The 19,037-nt window shown below is 41.2% G+C and overlaps 1 protein-coding gene across 1 annotated transcript in view; it reads right to left on the reverse strand.

Annotated features, from left to right (window-relative positions):
• Window positions 1-19,037, reverse strand: part of LOC114651130 (cilia- and flagella-associated protein 47-like) — a 622,279-nt gene that overhangs the window by 149,594 nt on the left and 453,648 nt on the right. The window contains 2 exon segments of the mRNA XM_051927333.1: window positions 5,589-5,693; window positions 12,917-13,028. Of these exon segments, the coding sequence (XP_051783293.1) occupies window positions 5,589-5,693; window positions 12,917-13,028 (217 nt within the window).

Genomic DNA, 19,037 nt, shown 5'->3' on the forward strand with positions numbered 1-19,037 from the left:
AGATGCAGCAAAACAGGCCCGAACCATGAAACTACCACCACCATGTTTCACAGATGGGATAAGGTTCTTATGCTGGAATGCAGTGTTTTCCTTCTCCAAACATAACGCTTTTCATTTAAACCAAAAAGTTCATTTTGGTCTCATCCGTCCACAAAACATTCTTCCAATAGCCTTCTGGTTTGTCCACGTGATCTTTAGCAAACTGCAGACGAGCAGCAATGTTTTTTTTGGAGAGCAGTGGCTTTCTCCTTGCAACCCTGCCATGCACACCATTGTTGTTCAGTGTTCTCCTGATGGTGGACTCATGAACATGAACATTAGCCAATGTGAGGGAGGCCTTCAGTTGCTTAGAAGTTACCCTGGGGTCCTTTGTGACCTCGCCGACTATTACACGCCCTTGCTCTTGGAGTGATCGTTGTTGGTCGACCACTCCTGGAGAGGGTAACAATGGTCTTGAATTTCCTCCATTTGTACACAATCTGTCTGACTGTGGATTGGTGAAGTCCAAACTCTTTAGAGATGGTTTTGTAACCTTTTCCAGCCTAATGAGCATCAACAACTCTTTTTCTGAGGTCCTCAGAAATCTCCTTTGTTCGTGCCATGATACACTTCCACAAACATGTGTTGTGAAGAGCAGACTTTGATAGATCATTGTTCTTTAAATAACACAGGGTGCCCACTCACACCTGATTGCCATCCCATTGATTGAAAACACCTGACTCTAATTTCACCTTCAAACTAACTACTAATCCTAGAGGTTCACATACTTTTGCCACTTACAAATATGTAATATTCGATCATTTTCCTCAATAAATAAATGACCAAGTATAATATTTTTGTTTCATTTGTTTAACTGGTTTCTCTTTATCTAATTTTAGGACTTGAGTGTAAATCTGATGATGTTTTAGGTCATATTTATGCAGAAATATGGTTAAAACTTAAAAGAACACTTTGAAAACACATCAGATCTCAATGGGAAAAAAATCCTGCTGGATATTTCTATTGATATGGACTGTATAATGTGTTAGGAATGAAAGGATGCCACATTGTTTGAAGGAAATGAAAATTATCAACCTACAGAGGACTGAATTCAAAGACACCCTGAAAATCAAAGTGAAAAAATGATGCAATAGGCTAGTTCATTCTGTTGAAATTTAATTGTAGCAACTCAGAATCGTACTCAGTAGTTTGTATGGCCACCGCGTGCTTGTATGCATGCTTGACAATGTCGGGGCATGCTCCTAATGAGATGACTGATGGTGTTCTGGGGGATCTCCTCCCAGATCTGGACCAGGGCATCACTGAGCTCCTGGACAGTCTGAAGTGCAACCTGATGGTGTCAGATGGACCAAAACATAATGTCCCAGAGGTGTTCTATTGGATTTAGGTCAGGTGAGCGTGGGGGCCAGTCAATGGTATCAATTCCTTCATCCTCCAGGAACTGCCTGCATACTTTCGCCACATGAGGCCGGGCATCGTCATGCACCAGGAGGAACCCAGGACCCACTGCACTAGCATAGGGTCTGACAATGGGTCCAAGGATTTCATCCCCATGCCTAATGGCAGTCAAGGTGCCGTTGTCTAGCCTGTAGAGGTCTATGCCTCCCCAGACCATCACTTACCCACCACCAAACCGGTCATGCTGAACGATGTTACAGGCAGTATAATGTTCTCCACGGCTTCTCCAGACCCTTTCACGTCTGTCACATGTGCTCAGGGTGAACCTGCCCTCATCTGTGAAAAGTGCAGGGTGCCAGTGGTGGACCTATCAATTCTGGTATTTGTAAAAACATAAAATGATGTAATTGAACAAAATGTATGTGTGTAAGTACAGAAAATAGGACAGAATGATCAAACTTGTTTGTGTTTTGCGTACGTGACAAAAAGCATATATACTTTCTGTAAGTTTTCTTTCAATGATGTGTGTGACAAGAAAATGTACCTTTAGGGTAAAGACTTTACCAATTGGAATAATACAAAATGAGTCAGGACGCTATTTTTATTGCTTACGTGGTCTACGATCAGGAGACTAGAAAAGCTATAAAAGAGCAAGGACATCTGCACTCGAGGCAGATGAAGTGCGGTGTCCTAGGACTGTATTTCTCTGTCATTTTACCCTTGCCTGGTATGTATCAATAAAAGGTTTTTACTAATTTTAATTTTCTTCTCTGTCTTCAGTCACAAAAAGTGTCCACATATTCAATGGCAAATGCCAATGGAGTTCCACGTACCAGCCAGTGAGCACAGGGCCCACTAGAAGATGTCGGGCCCTCAGGCCACCCTCATGAATCCTGCTTCTGATTGTTTGGTCAGAGACATTCACACCAGTGGCCTGCTGGAGGTCATTTTTTTAGGGCTCTGGCAGGGCTCATCCTATTCCTCGTTGCCCGAAGGAGCAGATACTGGTCCTGCTGATGGGTTAAGGACCTTCTACGGCCCTGTCCAGCTCTCCTAGAGTAACAGTCAGTCTCCTGGAATCTCCTCCATGCCCTTGAGACTGTTCTGGGAGACAAAGCAAACCTTCTGGCAATGGCACTTATTGATGTGCCATCCTGGAGAAATTGAACTACCTGTGCAACCTCTGTAGTGTCCAGGTATCGCGTCATGCTACCAGTAGTGACACTGACCACAGCCAAATGCAAAACTAGTGAAAAAACAGTCAGAAAAGATGAGGAGGGAAAAATGTCAGTGGCCTCCACCTGTTAAACCATTCCTGTTTTGGGGGTCGTCTCATTGTTGCCCCTCTAGTGCACCTGTTGTTAATTTCATTAACACCAAAGCAGCTGAAACTGATTAACAACCCCCTCTGTTACTTAACTGACCAGATCAATATCCCAGAAGTTTAATTGACTTGATGGTATACTCTGATTAAGTGTTCCTTTAATTTTTTTGAGCAGTATATTAGAAAATAAAACCAAATAATATCTATTTTCTTGAATTGAAAGGCATTTTTACAATAAACATTTGAGTTAGTGATCTTATATTCCAATAAAGAGGTAAAGTTTAAAATTGTGAGGCTGAATAGAGCAGACTATAATATGCAAGGCTGGATCTACTATCAGGGTGACTTAGGTGCACCCTGGGGCTCTGCTCAGAAAGGGACCTTAGCATAGGCAAGAGAAACAATGTCAAATAACAAGAAAAGTTTACATTTTCACGGACAGTACAGGCACTCACGGCAATCTGTTATCCAGTACACACAACTACCCCACTTCCTGGACCTGATTTATTATTTGCATATATGATGTTCGTCATTTGTGATAAAATGTGTGTGTCAGTTGGTGTGTATTTAGTAAAGGTAGTGTAGTTTGGTGTCTTAAATCCTGCCTTGATTATATGGCAGTTAAATTACTGTTGCTTGAAGAGCAGACGTAATCGAACTTATTAATAACTTTTGACAGTTCATTGTTATGCTCAATATTGTTAGATATTACTGAAAGAAGAAAAAAGATCAACGTGCGTTGTTGTTACTTAGAGAGTCAGATGGGGGGGAGGGGTGATGTTAGAGCACGTGAGCTCATTCAGTGCTACAGGAACAACGCACGTTGATCTTTTTTCTTCTTTCAGTACATGTGCCTTCCCTGTTTATTTATATATCTCTGCCTGTCTGTCTCCCTATTACGCAGTGCTCGTCTGTCTGTGTGTTATGGATCTTAAAAATAACAGTTATAAGGACAGTTGTTCCTGTTAATTGCAGTCTCAATTGTTAAAAAAATATTTTAAAAGGAGCATCCCACATGAAAATATAACGATCTCATTAACTGACAGTGCATACCAATTTATAAATTTTATGTCCGTTTCAGGTTAAAAAGAAAAAAAAAAAAAAAAAGCAACATTTTATCCCTAGCGTAGATTCAAACTCAGGTCTGAGAGGCGGCGGAGCTGTTTTGTTCTAAGAGGCAAATTTTAACGCGCTACGCCACAGAAGCTGTTGTATTGGCCTTGAAGCTTTTGTGAAAGTGTTTATTTGATCTTTGGAACTCGGGCTTTACACATTCTATAGTTTATGCCTACTACATTTTGTAACATTTATTACTAAAATATGACAAAGTTTCTGTTTTAACAATGTGTTTACACAGATTACTTTAGAATGACGATCAATTATTTCCACTGTAAAACTCCACTTCACTCCCACATAATCAATGAAGGCAAGAGCTGGGAAAAGTGCGCTCACGTTCTAAGTCGGTGGGGGGATGGAATAGCCGGCTGCTGGCAGCTTGTCTTTTATCAGCACATTTAGAGGACAAAGGATGCTGGCGGAGAGGTGTGAACGGATTTAAGAAGCGATTTAAGGTGGGCCGGATATACGAGTTTTTTTGTAGGCTCTGGTAATTCTAGTGTTAACACAAAGACAGCAATACTGAAAAAAAATCAATTGGCTTTCGGCTGTGTGTGTGTGTGTTTGTGTCCTTGCCGTCCCTGTTGACACCCATGGTCTGAATCAAACTTTTTAAAATTTTGAGAGTCTAAAACAGGGTTGGAACATTTTTTCACCAATTCCGCAAACTTGAATAAAACACACTTATTTGGTTTAAAGGCAGAATGGTGAACAGATGACCTGATAACTAATGGTAAGATTAGGGTTTTCTGGCACCTTTTAGAGGTACATTATTGGAACAAGGCCTGATCACATTATCACTGTAGTAAGCACTTCAACTTAAAGTCGTAGGAGAATAAAGACAACAGCCTTGGGAGCATTAACAAATACCAAAGAAGGTAGAGAACTTGAGAAAGTGATACGAGTGCTTCACAACAAAAAAGGAAGCATGTAATGTTAGTGTGTTACAGGCAAAGGATAGAAGATCTCCTGCAAGCAGTCAGACAGGATTTCCAAGGTGGGTGGTCAGCCCATTATTCATAACTGGGCTGCCAAAGTGTGAAGCTTTGGTAGGGCACAGATCAACACATTGGGAGGCGCACTAGAAGCCCCCAAGGAGGCAGAGGTACATTCCTAATATTGTTAAGCATCAGTTGGATATCCTCAGAGAAAACTACCTCGGCCTTGCTGCCTACTGCTGCTTTAATAAATTATCAGGTCTCAATGGTGTAGGAACTTAAGGAGGTTATTAATCAAAATGTACACTGAGATAAAAAAAAGAAAAGAAAACCTAATCTGTAAAACAATAGCTTCCTGATTAAATTAATATTTACTATACCCTGAAAACACATATGAATATACTTTGCATAAAATGTACAAAACATAAAAACAAGAAAACACTTGCTGAATGGTTGTCCTAAACAGGAGTGATGCTGTTTGAGAAAATTATGAATGGTTTATCATAGTTCATAACAAAAATGGCATTGTGGTGCACTCCTCACAAGCTGGTAGCATTTTATTTGTCCAGTTCACTTGCAGGGATTACCTTGTATGCTCTAGAATTTTAATTTGTGAAGTGTTGGCTGCTCAAGCAGAAGAGTTAGGATAATTATACCCGCTTGGATGGTATATGTGCCACACCATACATTACAATATATAAAAAGTAAGCTATCAATGAACGTCACACTAGAAACAGCCTTTCTTACTAAAAATAAATCATATATTAATAAAGAAAACACAAAATCTTATTCACCGTTTTATGATAACATACCTGTCGACACTTGAATGAAACATTTGTTTTATGGTTTGCTCTTCCAAGGGCCGATGGACAAAAATGAACTGGAACATTGGCTGATGAATGTGGTACCATTGTCAACTGCATGAATAAAAAAGAATGAAAAACGTACTTAATTACAACTGAATATTCTAATGCAAAATCAATTCCATTAAACTTTGAATTTAGAGACATGGTACTCAAAATGGCAGCTTAGTAAAAATGTAAACCGTGTTCCTACTGCCTTGTTGTTCCTTTCTGTTTTGTTCTGTTTTTGATGTCCATCGTTTACTGAGCATATGCATGCTGTCCATCAGACTCTGGTAAACATGGCTATGGCCATGAAGTAGGGGAAATGCCAGGGAATTTTATTACTAAGAACTTTGCTTGACTATTTGCCTGACTTTTTATGTGTCTTTTGACTGACAATTGTTCCTGCTAGTCTGTTGTTTCATTCCCCAATCATATTTTTTTCTTTTACTTTGCCTCTGGAATGTCTTTAACAAAAGCAAAGATGAAAACATAAGTAACCCTTGAATGATTAATGTTTGTGTAGAAATGAAACAGCTTTTATCAAGACAACAGAGTTTATTGGGTGCATACATGCCTACTCAAGTGTAGTTAATTGCTTAGTGGATGAAATTATTTATTTAGCCTTCAAATTGCATACTACTTGTTTGCTGTGATATATAATAAGACAGATGCTCTATCCATCCATCCATCCATCCTCTTACGCTTATCCGAGGTCGGGTTGCGGGGGCAGCAGCTTGACCAGAGATGCCCAGACTTCTCTCTCCCCGGCCACTTCTTCTAGCTCTTCCGGGAGAATCCCAAGGCGTTCCCAGGCGAGCCGGGAGACATAGTCCCTCCAGCGTGTCCTGGGTCTTCCCTGGGGCCTCCTTCTGGTTGGACGTGCCCGGAACACCTCACCAGGGAGGTATCCTGATCAGATGCCTGAGCAACCTCATCTGACTCCTCTCGATGCGGAGGAGCAGCAGCTCTACTCTGAGCTCCTCACCCTATCTTTAAGGGAGAGCCCAGACACCCTGCGAAGGAAATGGGGCTCGGCCGGGCACAGCCCGAAGAGGCAATGTGGGTCCCCCTTCCCATGGGCTCACCACCTATGGGAGGGGCCAAGGAGGTCAGGTGCAGTGTGAGTTGGGTGATGGCCGAAGGCGGGGACCTTGGCGGTCCGATCCTCGGCTACAGAAGCTTTTTCTTGGGACGTGGAATGTCACCTCTCTGAAGGGGAAGGAGCCTGAGCTAGTGCGCGAGGTTGAGAGGTTCCAGCTAGATATAGTCGAGCTCACCTCGACGCACAGCTTGGACTCTTGAACCAATCTCCTTGAGAGGGGCTGGACTCTCTACCACTCTGGAGTTGCCCCCGGTGAGAGGCTCCAAACGGGTGTGGGCATACTTATTGCCCCCCGCCTTGAAGCCTGTACATTGGGGTTTACCCCGGTGGATGAGAGGGTAGCCTCCCTCCGCCTTCGGGTGGGGGGACGGGTCCTAACTGTTGTTTGTGCGTATGCACCAAACGGCAGTTTGGAGTACCCACCCTTTTTGGAGTCCCTGGAGCGGGTGCTAGAGGGCATACCTTCTGGGCCTGCCTCGTACTGCTGGGAGACTTCAATGCTCACGTGTGCAATGACAGTGAGACCTGGAAGGGCATGATTGGGAGGAATGGCCCCCCCGATCTGAACCCGAGCGGTGTGTTGTTATTGGACTTCTGTGCTCGTCATGGATTGTCCATAACGAACACCATGTTCAAGCATAGGGGTGTTCATATGTGCACTTGGCACCAGGAAACCCTAGGCCTCAGTTCGATGATCGACTTTGTGGTCGTGTCGTCGGACTTGCAGCCACATGTCTTGGACACTCGGGTGAAGAGAGGGGCGGAGCTGTCAACTGATCACCACCTGGTGGTGAGTTGGCTTCGATGGTGGGGGAGGATGCCGGTCAGGCCTGGTAGGCCCAAACGTGTTGTGAGGGTCTGCTGGGAACATCTGGCAGAGCCCCCTGTCAGAAGTAGCTTCAACTCCCACCTCCGGCAGAACTTCGACCATGTCCCGAGGTGAGGTGGGGGACATTGAGTCCGAATGGGCCATGTTCCGTGCCTCTATTGTTGAAGCGGCTGACCGGAGCTGTGGCCGTAAGGTGGTCGGTGCCTGTCGTGGCGGCAATCCCCGAACCCGTTGGTGGACACCGGCGGTGAAGGATGCTGTCAAGCTGAAGAAGGAGTCCTACCGGTCCTTTTTGTCCTGTGGGACTCTGGAGGCAGCTAATAGGTACCGGCAGGCCAAGCGGAATGCGGCCTCGGTGGTTGCTGAGGCAAAAACTCGGGCATGGGAGGAGTTTGGGGAGGCCATGGAGAACGACTTTCGGACGGCTTCAAGGAGATTCTGGTCCACCGTCCGGCATCTCAGGAAGGGGAAGCAGTGCAGTGTCAACACTGTATATGGTGGGGATGGTGCGCTGCTGACCTCGACTCGGGACGTTGTGGGTCGATGGGGGGAGTACTTTGAAGACCTCCTCAATCCCACTAACATGCCTTCCAATGAGGAAGCAGAGCCTGGGGACTCGGAGGTGGGCTCCCCCATCTCTGGGACTGAGGTCACCGAGGTGGTCAAAAAACTCCTTGGTGGCAGGGCCCTGGGGGTAGATGAGATACGCCCAGAGTTCCTCAAGGCTCTGGATGTTGTAGGGCTGTCTTGGTTGACACGTCTCTACAACATCGCATGGACATCGCCCCTGGATTGGCAGACTGGGGTGGTGGTCCCCCTCTTTAAGAAGGGGGACCGGAGGGTGTGTTCCAACTACAGAGGGATCACACTCCTCAGCCTCCCTGGAAAAGTCTATTCGGGGGTTCTGGAGAGGAGGGTCTGTCGGATAGTCAAACCTCGGATTCAGGTGGAACAGTGTGGTTTTCGTCCTGGTCGCGGAACAGTGGACCAGCTCTACACCCTTAGCAGAGTCCTGGAGGGTGCATGGGAGTTCGCCCAACCAGTCTACATGTGTTTTGTAGACTTGGAAAAGGCGTTTGACCGTGTCCCTCGGGGGAATCCTGTGAGGGGTGCTCCGGGAGTATGGGGTACCGGACCCCCTGATAAGGGCTGTTCGGTCCCTGTACAACCGGTGTCAGAGCTTGGTCCGCATTGCCGACGGTAAGTCGAAACCGTTTCCAGTGAGAGTTGGACTCCGCCAGGGCTGCCCTTTGTCACCAATTCTGTTCAGAACTTTTATGGACAGAATTTCTAGGCGCAGCCAGGGTGTTGAGGGGGTCCGGTTTGGTAGACTCAGGATTGGGTCACTGCTTTTTGCAGATGATGTTGTCCTGTTTGCTTCATCAGGCTGTGATCTTCAGCCCTCTCTGGATCGGTACGCAGCTGAGTGTGAAGCGGCTGGGATGGGAATCAGCACCTCCAAATCCGAGACCATGGTCCTCAGCCGGAAAAGGGTGGAGTGACCTCTTAGGGCTGGGAGCGAGATCCTGCCTCAAGTGGAGGAGTTCAAGTATCTCGGGGTCTTGTTCTAAGACAGATGCTGTCTAATAAAAAAATGTTTTAGTTCTAAAGGCATGTAACTGCTATAAATTCCTGAAATCAGAGTCATCTAAAGGAAAATGATAACTGTTTGACCAATTTTGTTCTCTGACAAACGTTGTACTGTCAACCACTACCAATACCTATAATTTTTATAAATTACTCATAAATTTTGATGTTTTTTATGTCTAATTCTTGTAACTGAAGAAATTGTACATGTTCTTATTAGATTCTATGGAATCTATATAATAAAAGCCCAGCGCGGCGTCCGCGTCCAGGTTCCTTTTCGCTGTATAGCCGCCCCCCTAGAAAAGCCCCAGTCCTTCCCCTCTCAGAATTCCTGCTTACCCCCCTCCATTCTTTCCCCTTTGTGCACGTGAGTATTTCGAGCCCCGCGTCTGAGTCGGATGGTTCCCCTGGTCACCAATTCGTATGTTTCAAGCCGCGATTTTCTATTTTCTCCCTTCCGGCCCACTATGCCTTTCCGTCTTCAGATACCCATGTGCACTTGTACGGAGGAGACCTTACGGAACAATGCCGAAACGAAAGGCAACTGAACCTGCTGCTGCGAGAGAGGACACATTACAGCGTGATCACGAAGCAAAGAGGCAAAGGCGTGCCAGTCGCTCGCAAGAAACGGACACTCAGCATTCACACAGATTAGCTCAACAACGCGTCTCTGCCGCACAACGAAAGGCAACTGAAACCCCTACAGAGAGAGAAGACAGATTACGCCGTGATCACGAAAGAAAGGCAAAAGCATGCCAATGAGGCACCCGACAACAGGTCCTTATGATTGCAAAACAACCGTAATAGACAAACTCCTACAGAGAGAGAGAACACATTGCTTCAAGTTAGTGGTCATGCATAAACATAATCACTGGTAAACACTGTGGTCAACACGTCTTCATCCCCAGGATAGGTCTCGATACTATGGATGACTCTGACCTGCCTTTTGACATGCACAGAAGGCAGAATAGCATACGCTATTACAATAAATAAGGCGCAGGGTCAAACACTAGATCTTGTAGGTATATTCCTACTTGAGCCTGTCTTCACACATGGCCAGCTCTATGTCGCCTTCTCCAGAGGTAAACGTTTTCCAAAAGTGAAAGTCAAAATATTGCCTTGCAAAAGTCAAGGGAAATTACTACAAGATACTAATAAATACTTCACACAGAACGTTGTTTACCAAGAAGTACTCGACTCTGTCCACTCGAATGCCACAGGATTGTGTGACTCCACAGACATTACTATGTGCAATGAAGGTGACGGACGCGATGACACAGTGCTCAAATGACCTACATCGCTTTGCTCTTCAGAATGAAGTACCACTACATGCCCCCTCGACAAGCACAGGACGTCCTCAACGGTATGATCCTCCTCTTCCTTACAACCATTTACACAACGTATACGATTCTGATTAGTCTGCGTCCCACACTTCGTGAATCATGGGTTTTGTTTTGAAATTTTATTTCCCATGCAAAAATCAAATGCGGTGCGATGAAGGACCCAGTTCACGACTGGCAGCCGCATTTAAACAGGGAGTCCTTCAACTGTGGTCATCCAACGCGCAGCGTAGCACGCGCCAAGTCGCTAGTAGTATACTGTATAATCTTTGAATGTGGTCACTAGACAGGAGGTCTAGTTTATGGCTGAAGAACGTCTTCAGCTTCAGATTTTTCTATACATTAACTTATTTATGCAGTGGCAACTTTAGAAGGTATACCTGATGTAGTTAATTCCTAATACCAGAGCAAGCCCTTTTTGCCATGGAACAGCTTGAATTCTTCAATCCATTCAAAATTATTTAGACATTTGGGACCTTTTTCACTTAAAGCTGATATTTTTGTTTAGATTTACCACTTCCTTTACTAGCTGCTTCATTCAGGAATTGCAATGAGGCTCAAGTATTTCACTCTTGTCTCTGTACCCTTCCATTTTGCACTATACTCTACTAGATTCTCTCACTTACTGGCTTGTGCACAGTACCAGTACTTTCTTCTTAAATAATTATCAAGATGATAATCATATCATTTGCTATCAAAATAACATCATAAATGTCTCAGAACATATAGGACATGTCAGGTTTAGGATATTAAAGCACCAATGTGGGTGAAGCCTGACTAGATTTAGCATTTTGTAATAACCAAGATAGAATTAAAAGTGTAGAGGTGATTGAACCACTAGGGTCAAGTGACCATAATATGATAAAATTCTTAGTGAGGATTCAAAGACCAAAACTTTTAAGTTTAACTTTGGTAGGGAAAATTTTGAGCAGAAGCGGCAAAATCTAAGTAGGATGAACTGGTAAAAGCTTTTAAGTGCGGAGACAGTTGAGGAGCAGTGGAATAGGTTTGACAATCCTTTACATATAATTCACATCCTATAAATAAGAAGCTGGTTAAGTTTGCAGATGATATCAAGCTAGGTGGATGGGCAGATAATCTAGAATCTGATCAATCATTATAGAGGGACTTGGACAGTATACAGGTTTGGTCATATTTGTGGGAGATGAAATTTAATTTAAGTAAATGGTATTACACAAGAAAATGTTTGATTTGAAAACACAGTGGGAGGTATAAAAATTGAAAGTACACGTTATGAGAAGGATTTAGGAGTCATAGTGGACTTTTCATCATCTAGACAGTGTTCTGAAGAAATTATGAAGGCTAACAGAACATTAGGTATATAGCACGATCTGTAGAGTTCAGGCTACAAAAAAGACATAGCAGCACTAGAAAAAGTCCACACAAGAGCAACTAGAATGATTCCAGAACTGCAGGGGATGAGTTTTGAGGGAAGATTAAAAAAGCTGCGCCTTTTCAGTTTAAGTGTTCAAAATTATGAAAGGAATTAGTCCAGTGGACTGATACTGTTACTTCAAAATGAGGTCAACAAGAACATGGTGATACAGTTAGAAACTTGTTAAGGGCAAATTTCATGTGAAGATTAGGAAGATTCTTTTCACAAAGGGAACTTAACTTGTTGTTATTTTGGAGGAATTAAGTGCATATGACTGGTGAGCTTTTTGGGCTGAAAAGCTACTTGTCAGCTCAACATTTGTAATGTTCTAAAATTTCGCAATTATTTGTCTTTAATTATATTATGCCACAGCTGCCAACCATACCCCCCATATTTTAGCTTAATTTTGTCAATATCTGTGAAAATACTTCCTTACCTGGAAGCTTGAAGTAGAAAGGTTGAAGTGTGGGTTTGGACTAATGATGTTAGGTGATAGGCTTGTTCAACAACTGAAATGAGCCTTGCTTCATGTCTGTTATCACCAGGCTGCTGACCCAGTTTATGACATTTGTAACTAGTGTGTTAGCATCAACATATACTGTTTGGGCTAATGTCTCCTTCAATTTATCCATGATCAGAAATGGAATTTACCTGTAGCCATTAACTAGAGGTTCTGCTTAGAGAGTTTGTTAGTTTTATTTCTCTACATGTGCATATCATTTATGACACCATGAACTTAAATAATTATATTTAAAGGTTACATATACAGCATCTATCTGTACTCTACTGTAAAGTGAAATATGCTTTAGGTTATCTACACTCTCACATTATAATGTTTGCATGACTTACATATTGTATCTTGATTATATCTTGTCAGTATACATTGTAATAGGTGCAGCATAGTAGTAGTACTACAGTAATGTCACTTGTATGTAATTAAACAAGTGTATCAATATGCTGATAAATTACCCAAGGCATAATAGGAACAATTCACATTTAATTTTATTAGTGTATTTCCTATGTTGTAAAAATACTTACTGATTTCTTCGGACCCAGCTCCACTGAAAAATGTTTTGGATTGCTGTTAAATGCTTGCAATTGCAAAGTTTCATCTGTAGGATTAACTAAGGGGATAAAGTGACGAGTCCATCTACAAGAAGAAAGCAAAAAAAAAAAAAAAAGTTATAAACAAACATTTTTTTTTTCATTTATTTTATTTAACCATTAACTACTCACACCATTTCTCATCCCATAAGTACGGTGTACTTCATGCACCAGTTTTAAAATGGCTATTTATATGCACGCTGAAAGTTTGAAATATAACATATTGCAATAATTTTAAATTGTTCATGTTTTTAATGTAATTTAATACCATATTACTGAATAGTATGACACAGTCTAGGACTATCTGCAAATAAACCTGATCCACTTCTCCAGGATTATTCGTCACCAGTCACACTTTATTCACTGCAGGATTTGCAAATGTCACATTTCACTTTAGCTGTTGAATGTTCTTTGCAGACAAAGCCATTGCAAGAAGAACATCTCATCTTTGTCAAACATACATAAGTACCCGCACGGTGTACCAAATGCACAATATGGAACTTGCAACTGTGCATCCACTCATAAAACTGCCTGGGGTACACTGGAAGGAAACCACTGCGACACTGTACTTGTAGTGAATCAAACTGAGGATGCATGGTGGATGCTGCCAGTAGGTTCAAGTAAAAGGACATTGGACAAAAAAAACGGAGATTGGTGTACAAAATACACCAGCCCGAGTAGTTAAGGGTTAAAAAAGAGAATTTTTTTAGCTTCACTTTAATATGATAGTATTTTTATGAAATGGTAATGACAAAGAAGGTCTTTTCATTAGTCTATTGTTTTTTAAGTGTATAAAAAGAATAAAGGCAGCACGGTGGGACAGTGGTAGTGCTGCTGCCTCACAGTAAGGAGACCTGGGTTCGTTTCCCGGGTCCTCCCTGCATGGAGTTTGCATGTTCTCCCCATGTTTGCATGGGTTTCTTCCGGGTGCTCTGGTTTCCTCCCACAGTCCAAAGACATACAGGTTAGGTGCATTGACGATCCTAAATTGTCCCTAGTGTGTGGGTGTGTGTGTGTGTGCCCTGCGGTGGGCTGGAACCCTGCCTTGTGCCCTGTGGTGCCTGGGATTGGCTCCAACAGACCCCTGTGATCCTGTGTTAGGATATAGTGGGTTGGGCACTGACTGACTGACTAAAAAGAATGAAATTATTTTGTATGTGTCTATTAAATATTCTAACACATTATAAATATGCATGTCAAGTTACATATTTTGAGAATTATTATAACTTAATGATATTTGCAATTGCTTTATTGCAGAGCTACAAATATGTACTGTATATTGATTATTGACATCAATTGAAATAAACAGACATGCCATGTAATGTGTTTATATGCTATGCCAGCTATGTCTCCAAAGCAATTTCAGGATTATGGCAATGCCATTTTGAATGGTTTTTAGGTGACCTAAACGTTCATATAGCAAATCATTCAACAGCTGCTCAACCCCATGGTTGTACTCAGCAAAAATTAGAAAATGTTTACTTTGACTGGGGACATAGACGTTCTTAGGCCCCCAGCCCGGCCCTAACTTACAATATTTTTATTTTTTTTGTTGTTGTCGGGCTGTGGGGCTGGGGCCCCTGTCATGCCCCTGGCACTGCAGCCGTCTGTGTCAGTCCCAGGAAATTCAGTTCAGTGCATCTCTTAGTCTTATTAACAATGGTAATTTATTATCCAAATAGCAATCTTCACCTAAATCCCTAATAATATTGTCACGCCGTCGTAACTTCGCCAAATGCACTATAGCAAACATTAATTTTTGAGATTCGTTTCGGATTCATTCAGAGAGATCACCATAAAATCATGAAATATCCCTATATTACCAGCCTTTACCAGATCCAGAACAAAATCAATATTTTACCACTCTGCATACACACAAGCATACATGTAGGCTTACTGGTCATCTAAGGTCTTTTCCGGACGTTTTATTAGAACACCTTCCTGAGCTACAGGGAGGACACCCCCATACATGCGGGGCCTGCACATTTCTGAACCACGTAGGGCCCCCAAACTGCTCAGAACGGCCCTGCTGGGGATATCATCAAGAGGTCAAATAAACATTTTGAGGAACTCATAAAACCTTGTGCAAAAGCACAAACATTGAAATTAGTGACAAATAATGACAGAAATAAAATGTTTACCGTACAAAATATTGATTTCAAAAAGAAATAGCAGAAGTGAAAATGGCTACTGTGATGTCACATGCCCATGTATGCACTTAGATACTTGGTAATGCATGCAGCCACTGTTGTCACAATGATGTCACAGTGGCATGGCCATCTTAGAACTCAAAAGACAATAGAAGATCACCAGAAGCATACAAACAACAAAAACAACATAATGTAAAAAGCAGTTTTATAACCAATAGTTTCCCATTTCACACATCCTAATTTACTTTGTCTTATGTCCATTTTCAGACAGAAGAATACAAGTAATACATTTGATTGAAATGTTTCTGGGCCTCAGCACCCACACTATTTTAAAACTTGGTCAGACATTTAAAATGAAAAACAATCATGCTTAATTTTGGGATTTTCAGTCTTTGTTGGTACATGCAACAGAGAATTGAATAGTCCACCCAAAAATGATATTTATGTTACTTATTCCATGTAATTTGTAATGATGGCTGAGAAAAAATTTAACCTTATGTTTTAATGGGGAATGGACAGGACTCTTGACCAATGATTGAAGGGGAGAAGTTGGTCTTCAATTCAAAACTACAATCCATTGTAAACAGCCTGTTTGTGGATTACTTTCATTTTCCTGAGGTGTTTATTTAACAATATTTTAGCATAATATGCAACCATTTTAAAAGATATGAACATATAACTGGATGACTGGATTATGTCACAGGAGTAACTAAACATTTTTTTCATGGATATTTTTATCTATCTAGCATTGGTTACCATAGGCTCCTATTTAATCAGACACATTGTTTTTCTCCATTTCCCATGAAAACATGAAATTAATATTTTTTTTGGCCATCACTACAAATCATGTGAGGTAAATAACATATGAAAATATACTCTTTGGGTTGAAAATCTTTAACCTTTTTTATTTCTAGCATGAAGATAACCTTTAACCCTTTTTTCCTTTGCAGATACAGCCCAACAATATCTTCAATTAACAATTGTCCATCTAACAAGCAACAAATATAACAATGGTTTGGAGTGTCAAAATTGTTTAATGAGCTCTTATATCAAAATGTAAGAACTTTTCTTTTATTAAGAATTACATTTAAGATTAATATTCCTTTCAAATGCTTTGCTCTGTTTTTCTGTTTTGTTATATTCTACTGGTGGAAGACAACTAGTTGGAATAATCTAGGTGCACAGATCCCATGGATAGAGCATCTGTTTTGCAAAGCCTGGCCCGAAGCAGAAAACATATTTTTCCTGTTGCATCTACTTGTAAATAAAGCTAAATATCAAAATTACTGACTCAAACATAATGCATCTACATTTTGTCTCTTCAAAATAACCAATTTAAGTTTCGTAAAACAGATTTTAATTAATTGCTAAGAAAATTAATTTCTAGGATACAAATCCTCAACATAATACACAAGCTATGAAGGCTTAAATTTAAAAAAAAATTAAGAGGCTGTAAATATTTTATAACAGTCAAGTTTTTATTAAATTAGGAAATTAAGCATTCAAGACACACTCAGCAATTAAATTTGTAGTGCCAGACAACATCTGGTAGTTATATGTAAAACTTTGAAGAATACTGAGAAAAATATTTTTGCAGCTTGTGTAATGGCTAGAGAGGTAACACATCTGAAGACATTAAGCAGCATCTTTTCATACTAGTTCATATAGCCAAGAGTAAATGTAAATTATGTTGTTCTTAAAGGAAACACCAGAATGAATTAACCTACTTATTTTATGACGATTGAAGAATAGGAAATTGTATAGTAAAGCTGCTAATTTATACTGTAGCCTTCAGGCTTTAGTAGCACTCTAAAGTTAATCAATGCCTGTCCAAAATTTGAAAAGTCTCGTTTCTTTGAGGAGGTATGGTTTCTGCTTTAAACCAAAACTACAATTACCTCAGAACACCAAATGTCACAAGTCACATTACCAATGGTAAATTACATAATTGAACTGATCATCTGTAATATAAGCTGTGTATATATTGGGTAATCTTACAACGTATTATTTTACGTAGAGTCCAAAACTGTTACCAACAAAATTGTTTGAAGTAGAACTTGACAAAATACTGGCATGCTGTCTTCAACAATTATACAATTATGCTGTGAATAAGATTAAGCAGAGGCAGAAAGTGAATAAGAAGGTTTGTGGTTGTCAAACATAAACTATATTGCTGTCACAGCAGTGCCACCCCATTAAAAGACCTCAGCCCCTCTTCCTGTGTTTGCCTAAAGCCATCAATTAAACCATTAATTAGACATCAAACAGATGCATAGACAAGACAAGACATCAACAGCATTTCTTGAGATGAATCTAAACCCTGCTGGTAAAGAGTAAGCGTTGGTGCATACTTGACAAGGAAACCAAAGGTGTTAGGCAATTTACCAAGTTCATAAACATACAACACAAATTATCTTGCATATTCTGGCTTGGTTTGGTATTATTTATTTATTTTTTGCAAGGAAAAATTTACAAACATTATGGAGGACTCTGCATACACACAAAGTCACATTCATTAGGCTAACAGCTACGGTCATATGAAAAAGTATGGGAACCCCTCTTAATTTTTTTTTACAAAAACTCTCCAGTTCAGTTAAATTTGATGGCTGCTGAGCATGGACAGTCTGCTTCAAATCATCCCATAGATTTTCGATGATATTCAAGTCAGGAGACTGTGACGGTCATTCCAGAACATTGTACTTCTCCCTCTGCATGAATGCCTTTGTAGATTTCAAACTGTGTTTTGGGTCATTGTCTTGTTGGAATATCCAAGCCCTTCGTAACTTCAACTTTGTGACTGATGCTTGAACATTATCCTGAAGAATTTGTTGATACTGGGTTGAACTCATCCGACCCTCGACTTTAACAAGGGCCCCAGTCCCTGAACTAGCCCCACAGCATGATGGAACCTCCACCAAATTCAACAGTAGGTAGCAGGTGTTTTTCTTGGAATGCTGTGTTTTTCTTCCGCCATGCAAAGCGCTTTTTGTTGTGACCAAATAACTCAATTTTTATCTCATCAGTCCAAAGCACTTCGTTCCAAAATGAATCCGGCTTGTCTAAATGAGCATTTGCATATAACAAGCGACTCTGTTTGTAGTGTGAGTGCAGAAAGGGCTTCTTTCTCATCACCCTGCCATACAGATGTTCTTTGTGCAAATTGTGCTGAATTGTAGATCTGCAGCAAGATGTTCTTGCAGGTCTTTGGAGGTGATCTGTGGGTTGTCTGTAACCATTCTCACAATCCTGCGCATATGCCGCTCCTGTATTTTTCTTGACCTGCCAGACCTGGGTTTAACAGCAACTGTGCCTGTGGCTTTGCATTTCCTGATTACATTCCTTACAGTTGTAATTGACAGTTTAAACCTCTGAGATAGCTTTTTGTAGCCTTCCCCTAAACCATGATAATAAACAATCTTTGTTATCAGATCTTCTGAGAGTTCCTTTGAGGATCCCATGCTGTCACTCTTCAGAGGAGAGTCAAAGGGAAGCACAACTTGCAATTGACCACCTTAAATACCTTTTCTCATGATTGGACACACCTGTCTATGAAGTTCAAGGCTTAAAGAGCTAATCCAACCAATTTGGTGTTGCAAGTAATCAGTATTGAGCAGTTACATGCATTCAAATCAGCAAAATTACAAGGGGACCCAAATTTTTGCACAGTCAGTTTTTCATCTTTGATTTAATTTCATACAACTAAATACTGCTTCACTAAAAATCTTTGTTCGGAAAAAACCCCAGTACTCAGATGTTTCTAGGAAATGAAAGACATACCACTGTTATCTATTTTGTTGAAAGTAAATTATTATGCAGGCTGAGAGGGGTTCCCAAACTTTTTCATGACTGTATTTGAAACTAGTGAGAAGTCAAGCAAAACGACACCTTTTATTGGCTAACTAAAA

The sequence above is a fragment of the Erpetoichthys calabaricus genome, chromosome 4 (genome assembly GCF_900747795.2).
Source record: "Erpetoichthys calabaricus chromosome 4, fErpCal1.3, whole genome shotgun sequence".
In the NCBI taxonomy this organism is placed as follows: domain Eukaryota; kingdom Metazoa; phylum Chordata; class Cladistia; order Polypteriformes; family Polypteridae; genus Erpetoichthys; species Erpetoichthys calabaricus.